This window comes from Acanthaster planci, linkage group LG01, assembly GCF_054643075.1.
Source record: "Acanthaster planci isolate LZ-2023a linkage group LG01, COTS_SCS, whole genome shotgun sequence".
Classification (NCBI taxonomy): domain Eukaryota; kingdom Metazoa; phylum Echinodermata; class Asteroidea; order Valvatida; family Acanthasteridae; genus Acanthaster; species Acanthaster planci.
The window spans coordinates 29,505,457-29,530,508 of record NC_141777.1 but is presented as its reverse complement, the minus strand read 5'-3'; the positions used below and the strand labels follow the sequence as shown (position 1 = coordinate 29,530,508).

The following is a 25,052-nucleotide window of genomic DNA, read 5'->3' as shown; positions in this document are numbered from 1 at the left end:
ATCTTTTCTTTAAAAAAAATCTTATTTGGTTTTTGTGACTTGTCTCAAATATGTATGACTCGTATGGGTTTATGCAGTCAATATACATACAGCGGATCAGCTCTGTCAAACATGTAGTGTTGAATAATACACTTTAGGGATCCCTGCATCACTGGAAAATGGAGCTGTTTATTAAAATGGATGCATTTGACAACAATTTGTCATTCTGTCAGTATATAAAGCCTCTAAAAACGTTTTTTTTAATCCTCAAGTTTAATTTCTACAGTCATCTGCAAAAGTTTAGGACCACCCATAGAAAATGCATTAACCTGAAGGAAAACCAAACTGAAACCAATCAATCATGGCAACTTATGTTTATTTTCAATGTGTAACCTTGGTACCTTGGTTGAACATTTTTGACTACATTTCCATGACCTGACATGTTAACAGTCTAATGTTCAGTGTTCCCTCCTTTATTTCTGATTGCTGAGACTGGCTTTTTTTTACCCATGCTGCCTTGCAGACAAAATGTCATACAAGACCTGCCTTTGCACAAAATTTCATTCAAATGGGCATATAGCACTACACTGATGTTATGCACCTCTGTAAAATCATGTTAAGTAATCATTCCGGGAGACAGTGTAATGAAGGCCCAGGGACAGAAATACCAATAAAATTCAAGGTGGTCTTAAACTCTTGCACATAACTGTAATTCTGCTTCTTGGCAGTAAGTCAACAATTTCAGCCACTGAAGGGACTCAATTCTCACTTTGATAGAGCAGGTCACATATTTAGCATTACTAAAGCAGAAAGTAATTATTAAGCCAATTTGAATGCTGAGAGAAGATGAAATGCAGAGTTGAAAACCAAATAACAGATGCAAGAAAAACTATCGTGCAAATAATGTTGCATGCACAGTTTTGAGAAAACTATTCCTCTGTCCCGCAGAGGGCATACATGATGGTGAACTGAAACGGTTCCAAGAATTAACACTGAAAATTCCAAATGTTCATCTGTTTGTGGTGACCATAATGTGACTGGAAAACATAACCTTGTGATACAAGATTGATAGCCCCAAGCCTATGGTCTAGAGTTAAAATTGCTGCTATGATGCCTTGAAGCCAGTGATTACAACCTATTACACTGAGTCATTCACTGCAACGCAAGAACAAATATGGCTAGGAGAGTGGATTTAAGCAAGTCAAATATCTCACAGGATGTCCGTTCACACTGACTATACCCAATTATGCACCTAATGCCCTCACAGACACAACTTCAGGAAGAACCACCTGAAATCCTAACAGAAAAGTCCACAATCCCCTGCTCCATGCCACAGTTTTTTAAGTTCACGAAGAAAATAACCTCGTTAAATAGCTTGTTGTCTCAAAAATCTTGGAATCGTGAAAACCAGTCAATGGGCGTTTTCGAAATGCGTAGATTCAGCTTAGACTACAGTTTGGTGGTTCCAGCCATTTTGAAGCAGCGTTGGAAACCACATGTTCACGCTCTGGCTGGAACCAGTAAAACTGAAGTCTAAGCCAAAGCCACGCGTTTCAAAAATGCCCTATATGTAAAAGAAACTGCTCATCCTTGTACAAGGTACATGCACATATTAACACTCTTTTTCATGCCCAGGGCCGTTTTCCAATACTCAACTTCGGCTCCGTCTCAGGCTTCAACTGTTTTTTTACTTGCCGACTTTGAAGCTGAAAGCGCAGTACTCAGTCTAATAGTACCACAGAACATCAAATAAGATGCAAGAAAGCCAAAAATTATAGTAATCCAATATAATTCAAATGCTTCAGGCCCACAATCAGGGGTTGGTTTTGGGAATGAAGCCTGAGACAAAGACGAAGTTGAGTATTGGAAAACGGCCAAAGTATCATGCCGCCCCGTAACAGAAAGTCCATTAGAAACAATGCAACCAATATAAATAAGCCCAATACACCCTACATCATTCACTACCTGAATTACTAAATCTAAAACATGACCACGCATTGACCTGTTCCTCCGACTGAACATCAGTATTCTTATTTGCAGTGATTTCAAAGAATTTACCAGGATGGTCAGAGAAACTGTAGCTTCCAGAATACAGTATTTAGCACAGTAAACACTGAGCTAACACATTAACCACTTGCTGCTGGGTGCTTTTAAAAATGCAGTGCACACATACGGGAGATTTTCAAGATTTTCAGTTTTCAAAATTCTTCAAAAATTCAGCATTTCATTTAATGGACATTTACATCCACACGAATGATTCTTTGGTGGCTACTCTAAGCTGACAGGCAACCTTCCTTGAATCCCGAGTATTTCAGGCAGGCCTGCCGCCCTGTAAAGAGAGCCCAGAATTGTGAGGTGTTGCGTAATTTTCTTTGTCCCCAGTGAATGCGAGTGGCGTCTTTTCAAACGCGGCTGGATTAGCATGCAGTGGTGTTGTGTCGCTTATCAATGGGGCCCTGGAGCACTTTTGTCCACAGTGCTAATATACTGTTTAAAAACAGTGACGGATTACCTTCGAAAAATGCAAGCCGAAAAAATGATAATTCCCAATAGCAGGTCTTTTGTTCCGAGTACGATCTTTTGTTACACGGACCAGCTCTTTTGTCCCATTTCAGGCACCCTGGCTCTGCGTATAAACCCATGGTGTCTGAAACGGGGTTCCCCTGCAGCAAGTTCTTAATAATCAGTTAAATGCAGACAGAACTCTCCCTAAAATCTTCAAAGCTGTAAGCAGCACACCCACTGTCCTGAGCCAGTAGTCTTTTCAGTTCCCCCAGTTATGCCGTTTTGGAGTCGCTTCATGAAGTTCATGTCAAGACAAGACTCCCCTAAACCACTCAACCCAAATTATTCCCTGAACTAACACTGACATTATCAACATTTGTGCATGAACAGGATAGGAGAGCTCTGCTACTTAGCAACTGCTACCATTCTGCCAACTCAGTGCCAGCACAAACTTTTGCAAGTGTAAAGCAAAAAGTTCATAAACATGCAGGGTGTTTGCATGACTTGGTCTGTCTCCTCATTTCCAGGCCAGGGGATACTTCTATTCAGAGCCAGTAAGCTTCTGTAATTTAGAAATAAAATGGCATCAGTGAAGCTAGCTTGATGAAGCACACGCCTGTTCTGAATCTACTTCTTCTTGACTCTCTTGGGCGTTGGTGTAGATGATTTCATTCTTTTCATCCCCGGCGTGGACTGCTTGCCTACGGACACAGGAGTGGCCGATCTCCGCCCTTTCTTCTTGCTGGATGGGGTGGACTCTGCTAGCTGAGGGGAGGAGGGTTCCTCTACCAGGCTGGGGTCTGCTAGGGGCGGGGTAGGGGGCAGTGGTGGGGTGGGCACATGGGGGGCGAGCGCAGCTGGCACGTCCCTCATCTGGCAGCTCTCGCAAGCCCACAGACCTGGAGGTTTTGGGGTAGGAAAAAGTTTGATGGCGTTAAGAATGTGCCTCATGTAACCACATCTGGCCCTCTTGTAGTGAACACTTCAAATCAGTATTTAGCGTGGGCACAACATCTTGAATTCACTCTTGGGCACACCACCATGCTGATTGTAACGAAGTTTAACCGGGCTGAATATCTATGGGACCTTGTTGCACTTGGCAATCAATGGCATCAATGAGACCAGGGGAGCTAGTCCCCTTGCATGCTGAGACTGTCAGGCTGTTTGGCCTTTGGGGATAGCTGACTTAGTAGGTCTTTTTTACTGAGCAGGCTGTCTAACTGTTGCATTGTATTACAGGGGGGCTCAAGGCAAAATACTGGAAAGGATAAGGGAGAACGAAAATAGGCCTTTGGTGCAAAGTAGCATACACCATAGTGTCCGAGTGTGAGCCCTAAAAGATGACACAGGCAAATTCAGGTCTAAGAGTGAAACGCAAACTCCTACATGCATCTGAACTACATGGACATATAGTGTCCCCAACAGCCAAGCGCGCAGGCAGGGGGCCTGCTTGCCTCACAGGGATCCCGATTGTGATCAGTGATCTGTCGTTGGTTCACTGACACCAAAACCCACTAAATGGATAGCGCGAAACTATCCATGGGATCACTGATTGCAAGCCAGATCCGTGTGAGACGAACAGACCCAGGGAACGACCAGTGGTCCACTACCAGTTCTCCCATAAGAGCTGACGAAACAAAAATTGCTACACTTTGTCTAGTCGCATGTGAAGAGGTATACACGTAAGCATCTGAATATAAACTGTCCTTCACCTGTAGGAATGTCTTGTAAGCCAACACAGAAGGTATGGTAGCCTCGGTCACACATATCACAAAACATCATTTTGTCCTGCAAATGAGAAACCGTGATATTGATAACCAAAACCATGTCCAGTCTACATATACACTAAATAATCTAGGGTGATGTACATAGATCCTTGAGGCACTAATCCGAACAAAACATTCTATAAGTTGGAAGATCCACGCTTCTGCACCCTATGAGCTCTTCCAAAGGGTATCGCCACATCACTCGTGCTGCCATACCTCATGTGTAGGGTCTCCACAGTGGAAACATGTCTTGCACTCCATACACTGCCAAGGATACGTCTGTATCACCTCCACCATTGATTGAGTCATGTCCAGACATGTTGGGTGACCTGTGCGAACGAACAATGCGGAATCTTCTTTCATTTGTATCACAATTAGCCGGCTAATATCCTATGATGTCACCTTGTGACCAAATGGAAGTATTCATCAACGCAGTAAATTACAATGCTTAACGTGACATCTGGCATCACTTTCCCCAAAAATGCATCAATCTTAAGCACGGGACTTGGAAATTACGTGCACCCAAGTTGTATTCTTCGACTGCTAGATGACTGCAATCATGTGACTTACTCTAAACTGTTCAAGATTTCAGTTAACACATCATAAGACATTCTCACCTCATGCTTAACACAAATATGGTCCTACAACACCTATCTAGATAAATCAATGTTTACACTTCACACAACAGCGCTAGTGAATTTCATGGTGTCAACAAAAACTATACTTCCATTGTCATGTTTAGCACAACCTTGACAAATCTGCTGGGCTCTAAAATTTGCACAAAATTTACATAAATCTAACTGCACGGTGGTTTGCTTGGTGAAAACATACCGCTGTTGTCACACTGTGAGCAGTGGATCATCTTCTCTGGAACACCCATCTTATTCTGAGAGCTGTTTTTGAGGCAAAGGCCACAAATGGCATCAGGGATATCCTTGGGCTGCAGACAAACGGGTTGACAGCAACATTTGACAAACTAGGTTATCCATTCATCAAGCATTATCAGCAACGATGAAGATATACCCCACAACCAGGTTGAGTAAGGTAATCTTGATGTTTGACCACATTTGTCCCCTACTGTTAATTTTTACACTCCAAATTGATCACAGTAAAAATGTCTGCAGACAGCTTTGGTAGTTACGGAGAGCAAAAGTTGTGCAATTTGCATCGTTCATATTGGTATCATTTTCCAGCTAACAGCTAATAAGTCCAGTATGGTTTAGAAATAGAGGAGCATAATTAACAACAATCTATGGGGAATATTTTTAGAATACAGTATCTACTTAAATCACTTTGGTTTCATCCGAAGGGCTGCACTTCCAACTGCACTCGTACTCGGAAAGACATTTGGGGCTCTTTTGTATTTTTTCCCAAGCACAACTATTTAAGGAACACGGAGAAAATGAAAGGCAACAATACAATCACGGATGTTGAAGGAGCTGATTCTATAACTTAACTTTCCACCAATACAAGATGCTATTAGGAACACTGTGAATAAAGTATGATACATGTATGAATGTTTCCAGTATAAGTGTATATTCTGAACCAAAATATGCTCCTCGTCACATACCATGCAACTGAACATGAAAACATAAACAACATAAGCCAAAACTTTCTCAAACCAGAGCAACAAAGAACATGTCATTATGCTTTTGGTTTCACAGAACAAAATCTAAGTGGTGTTCTTTGAGTTGTACAGGTTGCATGTTCATGTACGGAAACAGAACATAAGCACATAGGGCAAATGGAAAAAAAAATGGTGGAATATCAAACATGATGCATGTTGGATGTGACACTGGTAAAGCAATGCACTTTAGGCAACATTATGCAGCACGTAACACTGTACTTGTGCCATGCATAAATGCAAGCAGTTACAGGAATACATGTACATATGGAGATGGTGACCGTGTATAGCAGCTCAAAGTTTTGTTTTAGATTGGGGGGGTCCTTGGAGGGTCGATCTTTAATTTTTTTCCAATATTTCTGCTGCAAATTGAAGGGGTGAGTTCAGGCCCACAAATCCTAATTTAGGTCCAAGTGCATGTCTCCCTTAAGGACAAGAGTGTAATTTTTGCAACTTTGTCCTTTTACAGACTTTTTCAATGAAATGACATCTGAAATTAATGGTGGTTGAAAATGCGACAAGTGTTTGTCTCCTTAAAGTTTCAATTCTGAGTTTTGCCTGCCGATGCGCTCGGCTGCCAAAAGTCAGCTATCTGGCCTTGTAACATTCGTGAACCCTTTGATCATAGGCAGCAAGATTTCCTTTGGCCCAGCTGGTGTTTTTTACATTCCAAGGATGCGAGCCATGCAATAAACCAATTCCGGCAGGTTTTGCTGGATTGCTAAGACCTGCAAAGATGTTCATCCAACCACAAGACAATTTGCAATGCATACACAAAATATTCCCCATTAAACTGGATGTCGGGTGGATGCAAAGTTGGGGTCTCGGTCGCATTCTCCATCACGTGGATGCAGATCGTCATTTAGAAGGACAACCTTCTTGTCCATGGGTGAAGCATTCAACCAACTTGGTGCAATTTGGGGCAGATTTTCAGTACTCACTCGTTCTAGACCAACCACAGCGCAAGGCTCCAATTCTCGTACAGCCACTGGCTGCATGAATATATATATACACATGAATCATGAGTACAGAACGAGTACTGGAGTGTATAATGTATGTGATATGTCAAGTCACTTAACAAGGGGACGTTGATAGTGGAACAGGCTTCAATCTGATATGAGGGTTCACAAGAACCTCTGTACGATTCCCCCTTTGTAGATTTACTCAGGACTATTCCTCATTACAGTGGCAGTCAACAACTTTAAACTGTCACCGACTTCCCTGACCTCATGAAATAAATCCATCTTCCCACCAATTCTTCTGCTTGATTTGAAACTTCCTCTCCCAGAAACTGCATTTTCGACAGCTGAATTAGCCTTGTAGAGCAATGTGACCCTTAACGCAAGTTGTCAAACCTACTTTTGAGTTGGGGCAGATTTGAACATCCACAAATCAACGGGAATCAAGCACATGTCAGTCTTCATGAGGATGCCAAAATGTGTGACAAATCAAAATGGATATCTCAGTATGTTCCTTCTAGTGGTTATGAAACAGCAAATCATATCACTTAACCACTTGCTGCCGTTGGCAGTTATCGATGTTGATGATGCTGGGGCGGGATATTTATCATTTTTTTCTGTTTTCAAAATTCTTTAAAAATTCCTATCTTCATTTACCGGACACTAACACCCACACGAAGAACTGTCTGGTGGCCTCTCTAACCTGACAGACAAAATCTACTGATGCTCGAGTATTGCAGCCAAGCCTGCAGCCTTGTAAAAAGAGCCCAGATTGTGCGGTGTTATATCACTTTCTTTTGTTCACGAGCCTGGCACAGTGTGCTGCTGACCTCTTTTCAATAGAAGCCAGGATGTGTTTTTGCATTGGGGAGATGTTAATTTATATAACGGGTTTTGCCCTTACCCAACGTATATTGATAAGCACTGTATGCTCAGTGCTTGTAAGAGAGCTTGCGAAAACACCCCACAAGCTTACTCGGGTGGGACTCGAAGCAGATGTCTTAACCACGCAACCACCGAGCTTGCCGGGGTCGGCTGGCCGGTCTGATTCAAGTGAAGCAGCGGGTACCGCGAACTATTTTCAAGATGTGTCTCACCCGAGTAAGCTTGTGAGGTTTTTTTGCAAGCTCTCGGACAAGCACTGAGCATACAGTGCTTATTTATATACGTTGGGTAAGGGCAAAACCTGTCATATAAATAGAAGCCAGATTAGCATGCAGCAGTGCCGTGTGACTCATCACTGCTGTGGTGGAGCACTTTTGTCCACGGTGGTAATCCACTCACTCTACATGCCCCTAACTGTGGTATACTGTTTCAAAACAAGGCTAGATTATCTCCACTTTTGAGAGTGAAAAAATGTCGGTAATGCCCAGCAGCCTGGTCTTTTGTTCTGAGTATGGTCTTTTGTTACAAGGCCCAGCTCCCTTTGTCCCAGTTCCGAGACCCCGGCCACGCTTATAAAGCATAGTGTCCGGTACTGGAATCCCCAGCAGGAAGTGGTTAAGACTCATTTTGCGGGATCAGATAACTTGTCCATTTCTCAAAACTTTCCCTGAAAGTTGCACCTCGGACAAAGAAAATAACTGAATGGAACGAACATTACTGAATGGTATAACTCACTTTATACACAGAGGAAGATGGTTCTACAGGCAGCATGATGTGTCCATTTCTGTCATCACTACCAATGTCTGCACTGTCAGTCGCATCCAAGTCCATCGGCATGGGCTGGTCACGGTCACTGACATCGCTAGACGAGTCAAAATTCTCTGTCGACTGTGACAATGACAGAGGGAGCACCGTCAGTTACATCTACATCCATGTGGGATGCTGGTTCCTTACCATGACTGCTTAGGCAGGACTGGTTTTACGTAGAAACCCCCCACCCCACCTCGTCCCATGCTCCTAAAAGGAGTAACTGACGCAAACATAAATGCAACTTCTGAGACTTTAGGTACCAACTGATGGGATCTGCTGCCTAAAAGTGAGACCACTGGTGACGGCTGTCTAAGCTTTTATCCATCTACTGCAAGTTTGTAAACAATCACTGATTGGTCATAATCGTACAGTCACATTGTTGTCTGCAGATGTATCATAGTTGTTTTAATGAGCAAGAACAGTGCCACCGACATTATTCTTTGTTGAAAAAACAATGAAAAGAACGGTATCTCTGTTGATAAAAGGTATTCAGAGGGCATCACTGCACACAGTAGGTATGCCAAAGCAGGTCTACTGAGTCAGCAACAGATATCCAGTGAGTCTGAATACTGAATTTAATAGCTATTAAGACAAATTCAAAAATACATCTTTTTAAAAGTATTCTCAATATCCCCACACTCAGTTCATTTCTGTCACAAACATACCAGAACGGTCTCATTGTCAGACAGCTGGTCAGGTTCATCCTTGTTTGGGGGTGGTGCCAGGTCCGTCTGACGGCGCGGTGCCATTGGTCCGTAGAGAGCAGTGTTCAGAGGAAAATACTTCAACTCCTCAGCTGAGTAGCTGTAAAAGGAATCAAGACAGACTCTTCTGCTTCAGGTTGATCCTAATCTTCTGAAACCCTTCAAAATCTAAGTACCAAAAGCTGGTCTTTACCCTCCTACATGCGATTTCCTTTTAGAAAACAAAGACAACTTGAAGGATCTGAGAGAGCAGGGTTAAGATGCATGAAGAAAAACATTTTGATGCCAAATACTGAATTCATCCCACATGTATCCTTTCCAAGCCGGTTCCTAGAATGTGTCAACATTTGCCTTTGGGGTTCGACCCCCACTTCAAGATCACTCTATGACTTCTGAGAGCCAACCCATTGTTAGCTAATTACTCTAAACAAAGCTAATGAACAAGTTTAAGTTTTCCTCAACTTTCCCATTTTTATAACTACTCATTCCTGTCATGTCTAAACTTTTGTTTTCCAGACATTTCTAGCCCACTGCTCCAATTCAAGTTTGCAAGTTACCAACTGACCTGCGATAGTAATTCTGATATTGGCCTGGTATGACACTGACGGGGTATGGACCCATCTTGGTAGCCTCTTTGTCTTGTCTCTTCATTCTACTTGCTGGCATCTGCACTGTCTGAAGAGAACAGGAGAAAAGGCAAACCATCTTGAGGCTCTGACTGTGTCCCAAATACAAGAAGTTTCCACAATGAATGAGTTATCTGGGTTTTCTCCACACGAAACCAAATAGCTGTGGGTAGGTTTCAATTGACTATTTTGGACCAGTCTACAGCTTCAGAGGTGTGGGTTGGTTGGTTAAGTTCAGGGGCCATCTAGCATAGTAGTATTTTCCCTGCCTTTTGCCTCTGTGGGCAGGGTTCAAATCCTGCTGAGGCTGACTGTGGATTGGACTTTCAGACCCTACCTGACCCTGTGGGTTTCACTTGGCACGTACTTCAAGGAGTTTTCTGCCAACCTCTAAACTGTATCTGTTTCTCCAGGGTTGCAAGCTATGGTACTCTGGGTACATTTGCGGTATCTTTAGTTTCATTACCAGAAATACTTAACAACAATAAAAATAATATCGCTATACAATGGTGAATGACCGAATGAATCATAACCAGCACCAGCAACCACTGTACACAAATTTGTGATGACAATGAATATTAATCAGCCTAATAATTCAAACTCAGGAAAATTATCAAGTTCATCAAGAACCGACCGCCAGACAAAAAAAAGTGGTCTTTGACAGTACTATACACTTTGGAACTTGAGCCCATAATGTCCCAGGCAGTAGGATTTAGAACTTGAGTATGAAGAGTGTAAATGTCTACCATTGGTGCAATTAATTATTACTGCAGGCATAAAGCTTACCAAGGTTTGCATGTCAAAATAGTACAATCTCTCCTCCCTTCTTTCAGCCATTAAGGCCGAGTTGTAGTCTGCCGCCTGCCTGACTGCCTTCTTGACATATTCTTGAACTTTGTTGGAGTCAACAGATGGCTGAAGTTACAGGAAATACAATTAATTTATATACTAGCCAAAATCTAATTGTTTACACACTTGTATTCTTGAATATTTTAATACTAAACACATCCAAATAGTTTTAGCTAGAGTAGTAGTGAATAAAGTGTACTTTGATGGTAGGATTTTATAACAATATGACATATTTATATAGCACATTTCAATTCTGATAGACTCTCCATGCACTTTACACCATACTAATGTCCCTGCTAACTGGGTCAAGAAAAGGATTCCTGAATTCACCTCCCTGGGGAGTATACAATAACCTTCCCTACCCTAACGGGTACCTATTCATATTCCTGGGTAGAGAGAGGCAAGTTAGGGTAAGTGACTTGCCCAAGGTCCCAAAGTAAGATTCATCGCAGGTTTCGAACCAAGACCCTACAATCAGGGGTTACAAACCCTAACCACCGGGACAAACAATGCAACTGCATCCACCTGTGCATTCCAGGTAAAGAACACTGAAATGCAACTGATTGGTAGAATGTAACAAGGAACAAATACAACTTTAAAATCCAGGACAACGAATCCCTTTTATTTCATCATCCCGGTAGCTACTTACCGCTTCATACTGTTTGTGTTTATTGCTGATATTCTGTTTCTCCTTTTCATGCAGGACCCGCGCATACTCTGCCGACTTCTCTGGAGCATCTTTTAGCATCAAGTCGTACACCTCGTCCGCACGCAATGCCGTTAGTCCTAACACCGGACATTACAACAAATCTCTCAACCACATCTGCCACGGCCTCAAATGCCCCATTCATTTGGTATTGGACATTATTTGATCGCTAACTTTTTTTAACGATCAGTGCGATTCTCAAAAGATCTCAATAAATGAATGGTTTCACACACAAGAGTAGTACTTTGAAAGACACTGAATTTTGTCTTCTGTATCTATAATGTTGACCTAGGTATAACTAGCAATGATATTAAGAAAATGCAAAATTCTGTTTAACCACTGAATTAAGGCGAAAAAGTAAATCATCTTAATTAAAATCAATTAAGTAAATCATTATTTAAATAGTTTACAAGAACAAACATGAATGTAATTTCATTAACCCTAACCCCTTAGGATGTACACAAAATCATATTGAAATCAGAGGATTTGGGACTGCTAGGGCTATGGGGTCACTCACCTAACGTGACCTGCTCTTCAGTGACGACCCCTCTCTCCCGAAGGAACTCTTTCTCATGAATGTCCATCACTCGTCTTTCTAAATCTGGACATTAAAACAACATAGGCCTTACATACATGTATACAAGTCTCACATGTGGTATTCGGTAGTGGCCTAAAGCCGCTTATACCTGCAAGATGCTTTCTGGGGAATTATTTTGAATTCATGTGAACAGCATGACAAGAAGGTTCAAATCCTGAAAGGCAGCACGCTCAAGCCAGTGAAATATAATGCCATTCGCTCTTCCTCCACTCTTGCAAGAAGCCCACACAGTGCAATCCTGTACGGTGTCTATACTCGGCCAAGGAAGCGCTAACTCAGTAATCTTAATTCTAGATTGAGTTGGCTAAGAATTAGCAAAGCTGACTGGAAAATGCAACTATGACTTGCTCCCCAGCATTCTCTTACTGCTTGCCAGTAGTGCCAACTGTATGTGTTAGTCATTGTATACAATCTGTAACGCATTCCAAATGTTCTGTCACCTGGATACTTCCGCTTGAATGACTTGACTTGCAGAAACTCGCTGACTTGTTCCTGGACAAAATACCACTCAGCTCCTTTATCTTGTGGCCACTGATACTCAAACAAATTCTCTGCAGGGAATATTCCCATACTGTCACCAAGGGGAAAAAATGAATAAACGGTGTCAATTAAAACAGTGATTCCCTGTATTAAAACTGGGGGGTGGACTCTTGACTGAACTGTGATTTGTTTGGAGTTTGTTTTTGTTAAGTGGGGGGGGAGCAACATGGAATAATAACAACTTTTTACCCCCAGGGTCTGTGCCAGTGTTATATTCAAGTCCATCACAAGTCCCTGTAAGTCCATCACAACTCATTCTGTCTTTATAGGCCAATTCACAAGCTATTCAAATGAGCTGTCACAAAGGCATTATTTTGTCATTTTTCACCCTGTTACCGGTGGCCTTTGTGACGGACTTTTGAAAGGACCCAAATACAACACTGATCGGTGCTAGAATTTTCAAGGAGGGATATGATACGGCCATGGCATTAGTCAGGAGTCATGTGTATGACGTAAAAAATGCATGGTTAGCACAGTGTAGTGCAAAGGCATTACTTTTGTTACCAGACTTTTGGTAATTCATTCCTTCATAAGTGACTTCGGATTCAGCATTATTGTGCCTGCACAGAATACAGTACTTTTACTCTTGCTTCTTCAACATCGCAATAATTTTGGGGAATTCTTCTGATTCAACGGCACAACTCTGGACTCAGAAAATTAAACTCCAGTTCTTCAAAGGCTTTTCAAAATTACACACAAGGGTTCAACTTACAAATGATTCGAAAAAATGCGTGGGAAAATTTTGGAAAATAGAATTACCCAAAAGGGAATTTTGGCCTTAGAATAAATACTCTGGTGCTGAGCGTCTAAGTGGAGTCACCAGGGTAACCTCAAAAACTCAACACCACAATGATATTAATCAAGGAATCTGAAAAGGCTGCTCTTTGAACCGGGAGCAATTCTTCCAATAACACAATGGGCCATTCTCTGCTCACTTTGCTTCATTTGCCTCCGTGACAACACTGTCTCGCCCTATCCTCCGTCTGGATCTTTGACTGGGACTGTCCCGCCCGGAATCCTCCTTTAGCGACCTGATGCTCGGACTGTCCCTCCCTGTCAAATCCTTCAGGAAGTCAACGTTGGGGGTGCTCCTCCCACTGGCATCCGTGGCCGCATCCAGAGTGGCCAGTGGCTTTACTCTCAGGGTGTCATCCTTGATGAGGTCCTGGCTGGAGTTGGTATCCTCGCTGACCAAAGCTGCGGCAACACTTTCAGGCATTACAGTAGTTTGTACACTTGAGATTTGGTTAGCAGGTACGCTCACCTCGACATCCTCTTCTGCTGCTATTTGATTTTCTGAAATTTGCTTTGGTTCGTCTACAGGAAATTCCTCAGTGGTCGTGGTTTGCTCCAAAGTAACATCATTTCTGGAGGGTCGGTCTTCCACTTCATTTGGCTCCACCTCAGGTTCAGTAAAAGCTTGAGAAGAACTGAAGTCTTGCTCCGTCACATTGGTATATGTACAATCTTCTATTTCTGCTGGCTTTTCTGGGGACTGTCCTACTTCAATAGGTACTATTTCCGGAGGACTTGGTGTTTCCTCTGGTTCTAGCATTTCTAAATCCTCCCTGCCAATTGGCTTGATGGAATCGGTATCTCTTACAAGTACTCCTGTGTCAGTCATAGATTCCATCCCTGTAGGAACTTTGTCTAAACAGGTAGTAAAGGTTGTCTCTGGAAGTGTATGCACATTTTCCTCAGATGGACACAGAAAGAAGGATTCATTTTCTACTTGGTCATAAGAATCACAACTTTCTTCAGGCAAGTCTTCCTGAATCTGATCAGGGCTATCGACCATCTCTGAAATATTCAAACTAGATTCCTCCTGTAAATTGTGTGGTTCAGACATACATGCACTGGCCTGCTCTGCGACATCTACACTGGTAACCTGAAACGGCTCTAGTACATCTGGTGCATGTTCAACCACGTGTTCCTTGGTACCCTCTGAACCTGCCCCATCTTCAGCAGCATCTTTCAACTGGTCAACGTCAGTACATACAGGAGATGGGACCCTTGCAGGACTACTTGTACTAACTGCATTTGTCTCTATCTCATCTCCAAGCTCTACGGCAGGTGTCAGTGGTAGTTCCCGAGGTGGAAGTTCACACGCTTGCTGTGTTTCCATTTCGTGACTGCTTTCTGCCATGCTGACTACATGTACTATACACAGAGTCCTCGTCAAGTTCCTGTAAAAATTTTAAATGTCGCTAAGTGATTACAATATGAGACTACTTGCTTACCGTCGTGAATGATCTACGTTTGTCTAGTACGCGTACTTGTACATGCACGAAATACATAGACACTGACTGCCCCGAACGCATGCGCGGAAGAGCTGTGGGCGTGAAGGAGTCACAGATAAGGCCGTGTCCCAAACGGGTTTCCAAAGGTATGGCTAGGTCTGTTGTCTGCGCGTCTCCACACATTGCCAATGGAGCAAAGACCTAGACCTACATGGACATGAAGCTCTGGACAACATAACTTATAGAATGTGGGCAGAGCTTGGACACCATTTTGCGCATGCGCAAATGCGTACCACTAGATAGATGAACGTAGATTGTTCACAAATCGCGACGGAAAGCGTGGAGTATAGCAAAATTTCCTGCAAAATATGTTGTCCGCGGGCATATTTAGTAAATCCAACACAGCATTTATGGAATTCAGGATACAAGGCACTTGTGAACGACATTTGAGCTATGTGCCAGATAAAAATGTGAGAAAAAAAAGGTTCAAAAAATTTCGCTACGGCAGAACATTACATCCTGGATGTTAGTTGCAATGCAATGTAGACGATGTCCAACCAGGGCCAACTATCTTGTTAATCAGAATTATAATTTACAAATCCACTACCACGATAATGGCTGTGCACGTGGCAGCCAAATACTGAGTTCAGGTATTTTCTAATCTGATAATTTAGGTTATGCAGATTTTCGGAATAGGCTATACTTTTATATACTGTACTATAGGCCTATACTACTTCTTACTAAGTTTAACAGTAACTAGTAGGCTAGCCCAGGCTGGACGTTGTCTTCATTTCATTACGACTCTGTAACGTACTAGTACGGTCAGGGAGTCCACCATACCCGTGTACGGTGTAGAACTGGAATGATTTTCACTAAAATGACCAATAACCAGGAGATAACATGAACTCGTAGTGCGAACAAGGTCTCATCATTTAATATTTATATGAAAATACATTACAAAGCATTACAAATAATAAATTAGGCCTAACGTTAGCCTACATAAATTCATCAGCATTGCGCACACAATGCATGGTCAACCATCATGACATGTGCGAGCAGGATGGGACATGCTGTATTACCAGCTAGCACAATAAGCAGAACAAAGATCAACCACCGCCAACTCCCGAAAACCTACCTTGAACCATAAACATTAACAAAAACTTCCAGTCAATAATTCCCATGTAGTAAGAATTGTCATCATCACTCACAGCTGAATAGGTTATCCGATATACTTCTTCAAATTACAGTAAAAACTTTATTTAAGACAATAACAATGGTTTTTCAAGCGAACCGAAAATTACTGCCATTTTGACTTGGGATATCCCATTTAAACCTGGGTGAGCTCAGTTTTCAGGAAAATTTCTTATGAGAGTGAAATGGGACGATCTTCGTTAAACTTCACAGTTTACAGCCTTAAAGTCCTTTTAAAGTAAAATAAGCTTTACAGATGTCAAAAAAGGTCATGTATACCAATCATTATGATATGCACTGATTTCTAATAGAAGATTCCACCTCTAAGTAACCCCATGCAGTCAATGTACGTGGCTGCGTATTCTTCGCAATTGTATACGCAGGCGCACAAATGGCCTTGGCGGCAAGAAGTGTGATAGTGGGACATTGAAAATGTACGCTGGTACGATGATCATTTCCTCTCAGGTTTTCTGACTTTGTTCATTTTTTTTCTTCAGAAAATCCCATTAAATCGTTTTTGCTTTTAGTTTCTAATTTAAGAGGAATTTTTGGTGCTCAGTTAAAAGATTTTAAAATCGTAATTTTCCTGTGTGCACGTTCGAGATCGCCGTTTCTTTGTGTAGCCCCCTTCCATCATAAGTAGTGTTCTTGGAACCAACCTGTGTATTTTGTAAAAAAAAAAAAAAGTAGGCCTACCAATGTTCAGTGTACACGTACCTGTATACTGTACGTACATGTAAGCCTACATAGCTTGTCATTGAACTTGTCATAGCTGGGAGTACTACCGAAAGAAATGGTATCCAGTTGTTGTGTTTGGGGTTGTACAAGACAAAATGCAGATTCTAAAGAGAAAGAAATTTGGTTCTTCGGATTTCCCAGTGCTGAGAGCAGCGAATCATAATGGGTACAGTACTGGTACATGTAAACTGAACCATGGAGGTACCGTAAAGATCCGAGTGCGGGTTTTTACAAATGCACAGGTTGGCTCCAAGAACATTGACGACGTAATTTATACTACTTAGCATGGAAGGGGGCCATACTATAAGAAACGACGATCTTCATGCAAGATATGGGGCAGAGAGACCCCCCCCCCGCCTTTTTGTTGCTCATTGTTTGATCGGAGTCTAGGGAATTCTTTACAGACTTTTAGGGGTGTGTTTTAGGTAACAATAGTCTAGTGTGTAGGGATTGGACATGTGGGAGGGTGACCCATCGGCCCCGTATCGTGCACGGTATCCGTGCGCACAGGAAAGATTGCGATTTAAGAGTCTTTTAAAAGAGCACTAAAACTTCCACTTAAATTAGATAATAGTAGCAAAAACAACTTAATGGGATTTTCTGAAGACAAAAAATGAACAAAGTCAGAAACCTGAGAGAAAATGATCATCGAAGTCGCACCCCTGTACATTTTCAATGGCCCGCTCAGCGTTTTTGTTGCCGCCTAGGCCATTTGTGCGCATGCGTGCACAATTGCACGGGGGCCGGGCATGGGCGTGAACATACGTGTAATCCGAGCATGCTGGATAAATGAGACCGTTAATGCTGCAGCTCTTACGATAGCATTCTTATTTTATTTCCCGTGCGTGTTTTCGGTACGGTCATCCCCGCGCCGTGGATTATCCACTCCGAGCGGAACAAAAGAGGGCTTTTTTGTGCCCATCCCATAGGCGCACCATGCCTGAGGCGCGCAAGTTTATACGGTTTGACGCGGAGCATGCTGAGTACCCGTCACCACAAAGGCGGACGCGCCACGATTTGCAGGCTCCCATTGGACGATCGCTGAAGCTGCGCGTTAACTTCCGGTTCCATGGTTCCATGTAATGGTGATAAATGCATGTAACTCTATGTGCAGTGCATGTGCAGTGGGCGTGGTTTTAAACTGAAGTGACGTCACATTTACGAACCAGATTCCGGCAGAATGCTCTTTGTATGGAATTCCATATCTGCCGTCGCTCGTCGCCCGTCGCGCGTCGCCCGTCAAATGGGTTGCATAGGACCTGCAAAAGCCGGGGTTTAACGAATGACAATGTGATGATTCCATTCACTTCTAAGGATCTTTTCCCAATAAGGCAAGTACAAATCCCTCCTGCAAAGCATATACTAGTCCCATAATTAATGCCAATAATGCTAGATTACCCTGCCCCTTGACAAGAAAATATCGCCTTTTCTGAGAATTCAACCAAGTGTTTTGGGGAAAAAACATTTTCAGCAAAAATGTTTTGGCCAACTTATCCACAGTCTAATTCTAATTTGCATACTGTAAAAATGTGCCGACTTGTTTTCATCAAATTCTAGAAAGAAATCTGCCAACCGATGCAGATATTCCACTTTGTCCTCTCAATTTCACCTTGAAATCCAGAAATACGAGACAGTGCTGTGGATAGCAAACTGTTTATTAAATGTATTTGTTAGGGAACAATTACCACTTGGTTTAAGTTTCAGAAAATATGACGTCTTGGTTTTTGTGGGTGTGTATGCCATGGTGGATAGACCAATGAGAACAGGTTTTCCAGCATATCAGCATTATTTATGCGGCTAACAAGTAACGTTACTGTTTAAAAGACTTCTGTGAGCCTACCTGCAACTCAAGTCATGTCTAATTTGGAGTAAACAGCAGATTTCATCATAGGTATACCCGCCCTCAAAATAATGTTGAATCAGTTCGTCTCTTATGAAAACTATTAAGGAATCAAACATTGTAAATAATTTATTATTTACATTCCGTTCTGTGGGGTATCGTGCAGGGACAGACAGAAATATCACAAAGGCTATAGACCTAAAGTCAGGCTGTTAACGAGTAAAGTTACGTCTAGAGTAACTAAGTTATCAAGAAAAACAAGCTACCCAAACAAAAGTTTATTTTGTTAATTTATTTATGTAACAAAAATGGTATTATTTCATATACGCGTCACTTTACCTATGTCAGTCTTTAAAAATGAAAGGATATTATTTCTTCTTTCAAGTGGAGTTCGGCGCAACTGCAAAAAAACGAATACATCTTCTAGTTCTACTGCTAAAATGAGAGTCAGGCATGGTGGATCGATCGAACAAGGACATGTACATGTGAAACGATCAAGGATCAAAGTTAAAAATACCACTGCGCAAGCGTGACAACAAACAAACACGGACGATGGGCGACGCATGACGGGCGACGCACGACACACGACGGCGACGCACGACGGGCGACGGAAAATGGCATGTTTGAAACAGGTAAATGGCAGAATTGGGACACAACAAAAAGCAAAAGGCGACGGACGACGGGAGATGGGCGATGGCAGATATGGAATTCCATATCTTTGCGTACACGCAGAACGCGTGCAAGAACCTACTAGTAACCACCTGTCTTTTTCCCGCCAATTGGGAGTGCACTTAAGCTCGGGGCGGATACTCTTGTCATGCCCGTCATTCATCCGTCCAACCATCCGCCATCCATCGTCATGCGGATTAGGTCTCAAAGTGCAAGTCGGTGGTACGACTAACACACTCGAACGCAGCTCAAAAGCAGGGAACTCAGTGAAACGCGACGGAAGTACATGTACATGTATACGTGTCTATGGGAAATGGCTAGCCAGTGGCCTCTATGGGTGCACGTGTAATTTCCAGCCGCAGCCATGACTTTCGGACACTGGCTTCACACCTAGTCCAAACAACGGGGTCTATGTGCGACATCGTACGATGACGTGTCTAGCTTTCTTGTAGACTTGACTCAAGTCGGAATCTCTGTGATGTCTTCGTTTGTGCTTTGGATACATATCGAAGCCGCGCGTCGTCACTTGCTTCGGGGTATAGTCCACTAATTCAAGCCCCATTGGAAACAGTGTAAAATCAGCACTGTTCAGGGCCCAATAACATGCACGCCAACATCCCTGAGGTTTCTGAAACACAAATGAAATTCTTGTCCGGTCACTAATCTTTCAATTTCTTGTGGGTTAACCAATTACATTTTTAATTATTCCGACAAAACAAAACCACCCCCAAAAAGTGATTTTTCCGAAGTCTGATTGGAGCCATTTTTCAAGTGGCAACCATCAACTTTCTCGGGCACTTAGGACCATTTTTCAACCATAGTTTTTAGCCATTCTGCTCTCATACGAAAGCTGAAAGACCCAAATATTCTATATTAGAGGGTCCTGAGAGCCATGGAACTGGGGAATTGGAGAAATATGAGACTGAACCTTTGGCTGGACTCAGGGCTTCCAATTCTGAGCAATTTGGATGCAATCGGGTCCAAAAGTGTCACTATTTGAGCCTTTTTGCAGAGGGATGCATTTTAAGAATGGCTACTTTCCCTGGCAGTGTAATTTCCTTCATTTTAGGGGTGGTCTGCTTTGGCTGAGAATTTCTCAAAAATTCATTGGTCAACCCACTAAAAATTGAAAGGAAAATGAAAGAGGACATGTGGAACACCATTTTTCTGTGCAACATGAACACCTGTGAGAGTTGTGAGTATTTTTTAAATATTTGTGAAATATGGGGATTTATCACTGCTGTCTACGGGAATTTATTTTTAGGGGTGCACCCTATGAGACCCCACTGTGTTGTCTCCGTTTCTACCTCAATGCTCTCATTAACAAAATGCATGCAGACTGAGCTACAATCCTGGCTGAATCTCGTTGGGCACCGGCCCCCTCTCAGTGTTGGGTGTCGATGCGCGGCCTGCGCTCCAGCTCCAAATGACATTGGGATTGGGGACTGGGGACCTGAGGCCGGAAACCACACACGTATGTCTGTTCATAAGTGTCCCAACGATTTTGGCCAGGATTGTAGACCATCATCACTCTGATCTATGGTGTGGACTAGTGATCAAGTCTATGAGAATACTGCGCTCGGGACCTCACTTTCCACACAGTGATCGAATTGAACACACGTCATGCAGTACCCATTGTACTTATCACATATCACAGATTTCATATCACTCTAGTAAAAGAACGATTAGGCTGGCATTAGAAAAATCTGACGATTCGACGATATGACTCGTTACAATGTGACAACTTTTATCTTTACACTGCAGGGCCTAGATGTTGAGGATTTAGCCTTGGCCTTAATTGGTCTTAAGGCTTGCGGGTCAAAGAGAAATTCGAATAAAAGATATGTCCCATATCTTCTTTGGATCACTCCAACATTGCAACAAATGCGTTGCAACTGCTGCACTTTCTTGTGAATGGTTGATCCATCACTGGCCAGACAGGTCTGCCCGAAAAATACAGCAGGAGAATGATGAAATAAACTCCAAAGAAATGAACAATCAAATACAAGAGGAAACTTCGCGGACTGTCCACAAACCTAGACAGACCTCTCACCACTCCCCTTGTTTATTTAATATCACATTGCATATTCCTTTTTTTTAATCGAGTGTTCGGTCTTTCAAATGTCAGTATTGTTTACTGATGGAAAGGTGTGCCCTTATTTACCCCCAATTCTTCCATCTACCCGTAATGTCGTTTCAGAGCAATGTCTGGGGTCGGGGTAGAATCTATGTCAAGATCGCTATCATCGAGCGAATAAACAGGCTGAGCTCACAGTTCATCCAGACTTTTCAAGTATTAAATAAACAGTGAATTCAACTCTGATTGGGTTGGGCTGGATAGTTAGTTACCTTTAAGTGCTTCAGTGCTGACACACGGTGCTGCTCCAACCACTCGTTGCGACACCGAAGTGTAGTCGACAGCTCGTTCAACTTTTGCTGGACCTCAAACCAACGACAGATTTCGGAGGAAAGAGCTACAAATACCTCATAAAGATGAAGGGTTTACTCCTTATTGTGGCTGTCTTGTTCTTCAGCGGGCTTAGCCAGGCCTGTTGCCCGCCATACTGGTCCCAGTTCCAGGGCACGAGATGCTACCGCTACGTTGGACTCTCGATGACTTGGTTTCAAGCCCACGAGTACTGCTACAACCTCAGACCAGGCAAGTCCTTCCTTGTGACCATCAACAAGGAGGAGGAGGCCGTCCATGTCCATAAGATCTTCGAGGAGAACGGAGCTCACAAGCACAGTTACTATTGGATCGGCCTCCGAGACTTCCACAAGAACCAGAGGAGGTTTGAATGGGACGACGGGACCCCCTTCACAGAGAGTAGCTACAGCTTTTGGAACCCGGGCGAGCCAAACAACTACTCTGATTTGGACTGCGTCCAGGTGTACCGGTCCAACCGTCGCTGGTATGATTATAGCTGCACGGCCGTAAGGCGCCCCTTCATCTGCGAGATGAGAAGGGACTAAATAATTCACCTACCCTGCACGTGCCTCACTCTCATCAATTCATTTTACCACGTTTGGACATGATAATCCTTCTCCTCGCTAGTGTTACAACAGTTGATCCCAGGTAAACTGTACTTTGGTTATGAAGTATAATGATCGTCACGATGCCAGAATGGGAAGAATCCCATGCAACAAGACAAGAAGACAACTGCTTCCACATCTCACCTTCAGTTGGATGTCTCGGTTCGCGTAACTATACAGTGATACTTGTACACGATTGTGATAGCATTACCGGAACACTCAGATGCATCATGAACACCACCTTCGAAAGCTTCCCGAAGTAAACTTTTTCTTTGCGATATTGGTTTTCAAAGGGTGTTATGCTCCTCTCATCTTTTCGGATAGTATATACATGTACTCTAAATATAACAAACATTTAAAAAAAGAGTGGGAAATAATCATTTTAAACTGTTGATCTGCATTACTCAATTCAAAGTGATTGACTATGTCTGTTGTGTTTTATCTCATCAGTAACATGCATTGAAATGATGACCTTGTACGATGTTAATAACTCTGATTTAAGTGGATTGTCAAATTCAGTTGTGTTCTCGTTGTACTGTTCTTTTTCCACCATATAACAGTTCGACTTTTTTCATCGATATAATGAACTGTCTCAAATATTTGAATAAACACAATTTAATTGTAGACAGCACCGGGAACTTCACGTCTTTCACATGTGGTATCTTTTCCCATTTTTGATCCGACGTTTATTCTCCGACTAGAAATAATAAGTAATTTCCAAGTGCACTTTTGCGAGTCAAAACAGTTTACAGCCTAGATTCGGTGTAGTTGCGATAGGGTGGTATAATTTTCTGTTTTTAAAGCAACTTTGGTAGTGTACTTAAAAAGCACTTCTGACTTGAATTTAAACATCTGAACGCATAGTTGGTAAAAAAAACGCAATCGTTAGGTATTTTCTATGAGAAGTTATATAAGATTTTTATTGCCAAGGACAGATATAGCCCCAGCCTTTTCCTGTTCACAAAACCTAACCTATTACCTTTACAGAGTAATGTCAAGAATCGGACCAGAACATATAACGTAAAGTAAATTTCAATGTTGCTTACTTTATTCATGTAATTCGAGCGCAGTACGCAACGGCAATAAATTCTTGGAAAGGTGATATTAGTGCAAAGTTTATGTTTGTTTGGTGTGTTTTTGTTTTGCTGTGTTATGTTATTTTTAAAGTGATTTTGGAAAATGACTAGTTGAATAGCCGAAAATCAAAGTTACTGAATGGAGTAGTATCACATGTTTCCCACTAGAGTGAGTGCATGCATGCCACCAGACCATGGGGATGGAGATCCTGGGGTGGGGATTTACTCCCCCCCCCCACACACACCCACATACACTTGTTGAGGGTGGGGAACCCCCCCCCCCAAGTTACTGACTGTGTACGCACCCGTAGCCTGCACCACCGACTTTGCACGGGGATTGCCAGCGTCACGATCTCACCTGAGATGGAGGCGTGCTGATGAGCTTTCTGAGATCACCTCCCTAAACACGTGACAAGAAATCTCCGCCTGTGCACCAGACGTCTATATAGCTAGGGGCAGGCCTTCTCTCACCCTCTTTCACCCACACCCCAGTTCATGAAAAATATATTCGCCTCTAGCGTGTAAAAATGGGAGAGTTCACCTTTTAAAGGGTTAAAGCCGGCCCGGAAAAAGGGAGTGCTTGACCAAGGTGACATTTGTGAGAACTGAAGTATCGTATAAAGAGCCTATGCGGATCCGAAAGAACATATAAAACATTGACCATAAATTTAAAAAACGGGAATAGGAAATGGTGTTATGAAGGAGAAGGAAAGAAAATTCATCCCGACTAATGTGTGGTGAAAGGCGTCGTTACTCCACACACCCTGACTTCGAATTACCGTGCAGTGTCGTGTTCATCAGCAGCCGGCCGTGTTCGTACTTTTGCATGCAGATATGCCGACGTCCTCCTCACGTTATCTTTGAAAGAGCGAACGTAACCTTTTAGGTTCTACAAAATCGTTAATTGTTCGGGGTCCAATACAAAAGATGATCTCGATGCAACTCTGAAGAAAAGCAAACAAAGGCTAGGCTGGGAACGTAGACATTAATACCTATGTTTGTCATACATTGTCTCCCTTGACGCCCACGTTACACGATTGCCGGTTAGACTTTTGTGCACTGATACCGAAGCCAAAATGCTTACCTCTGAAGCTTTTACCTGATGCTATCGAAGGGAAGAGGACCAAGTCGACATTAGATATATATGTGCACTTTCCATTCCCCCCCCCCATGATCTCTTCTTTTATAATGTATTTCTAAGTTCCCCTCTTTGAATTCTTTGTTTTCTTTGTTATTTAGTTTTAACTTGACAAATGATGCAAAAGCCCGTTGTATAATCAGCAAACTTTCAGCTTTTCGAATTTGGTATTGGGTAATTCCAGTAATTAGGGGACTTTTTTGTGTCCCTTTCACATCTGACATATGATTTTGTAAGTTCAGAACACATTTCATATTTCCAAAAATGATGACTGAATGCAAATTATCTGCCAAACAAATAGGAATAGTTTGAAATTAATTCCGGTGATATTCCATGTCACACAACAAAGGTCAGATGTAACAGGGACACAAAAATGTCACACTTTCGGACCCCTAATTTCTGTAATTACATTCTTTTTAAAACACAAGTTCAGCAACAAGAGGTAAGAAAAGGTCGATACATTTTTTTTCTTGTCCTGTCCTTTTCCTTCCCTTTTCCTTCCCTTCCCTTCCCTTCCCTTCCTTTTCCTTCCCTTTTCCTTCCCTTCCCTTTTCCTTTCCTTTTCCTTCCCTTTTC

At 42.5% G+C, this 25,052-nt stretch overlaps 2 protein-coding genes across 4 annotated transcripts; one reads left to right on the top strand and one right to left on the bottom strand.

Moving 5' to 3' along the window:
- Nucleotides 1–148: 148 nt before the first annotated feature.
- Nucleotides 149–16,127, bottom strand: LOC110983210 (uncharacterized). 3 transcript variants are annotated; one of them, XM_022242278.2, is made up of 14 exons: nucleotides 15,927–16,127; nucleotides 13,487–14,737; nucleotides 12,452–12,582; nucleotides 11,931–12,014; nucleotides 11,357–11,493; nucleotides 10,645–10,773; nucleotides 9,798–9,907; nucleotides 9,194–9,332; nucleotides 8,454–8,606; nucleotides 6,816–6,866; nucleotides 5,082–5,190; nucleotides 4,467–4,579; nucleotides 4,197–4,272; nucleotides 149–3,383 (listed from the first exon to the last, which is right to left on the bottom strand). In XM_022242278.2, the coding sequence occupies exons 2-14, from the start codon at nucleotides 14,695–14,697 to the stop codon at nucleotides 3,112–3,114; spliced, it is 2,715 nt and encodes a 904-aa protein (XP_022097970.2). In that variant the 5' UTR covers nucleotides 14,698–14,737; nucleotides 15,927–16,127; the 3' UTR covers nucleotides 149–3,111. The 3 variants fall into 3 exon arrangements, with proteins under 3 accessions (XP_022097970.2, XP_022097968.2, XP_022097969.2); XM_022242276.2 differs by lacking the exon at nucleotides 15,927–16,127 and adding an exon at nucleotides 15,791–15,850; XM_022242277.2 differs by lacking the exons at nucleotides 6,816–6,866; nucleotides 15,927–16,127 and adding an exon at nucleotides 15,791–15,850.
- A 5,450-nt stretch (nucleotides 16,128–21,577) lies between these two features.
- Nucleotides 21,578–23,376, top strand: LOC110983166 (echinoidin-like). Its single transcript, XM_022242169.2, has one exon. It carries the CDS (start codon nucleotides 21,723–21,725, stop codon nucleotides 22,200–22,202), a length of 480 nt encoding a protein of 159 aa, XP_022097861.1. The 5' UTR covers nucleotides 21,578–21,722; the 3' UTR covers nucleotides 22,203–23,376.
- Nucleotides 23,377–25,052: the final 1,676 nt, after the last annotated feature.

Coding starts and splice junctions, on each gene's coding strand:
- LOC110983210 (XM_022242276.2), bottom strand. CDS start 15,822: ATGCATTGTGTGCGCAATGCTGATGAATTTAT. Junction 12,583..13,486: donor ACGGAGGCAAATGAAGCAAA/GTGAGCAGAGAA, acceptor CCTTGGTGACAG/TATGGGAATATTCCCTGCAG. Junction 12,015..12,451: donor ATTCAAGCGGAAGTATCCAG/GTGACAGAACAT, acceptor TTTAATGTCCAG/ATTTAGAAAGACGAGTGATG.
- LOC110983166 (XM_022242169.2), top strand. CDS start 21,723: ATGAAGGGTTTACTCCTTATTGTGGCTGTCTTGTTCTTCAGCGGGCTT.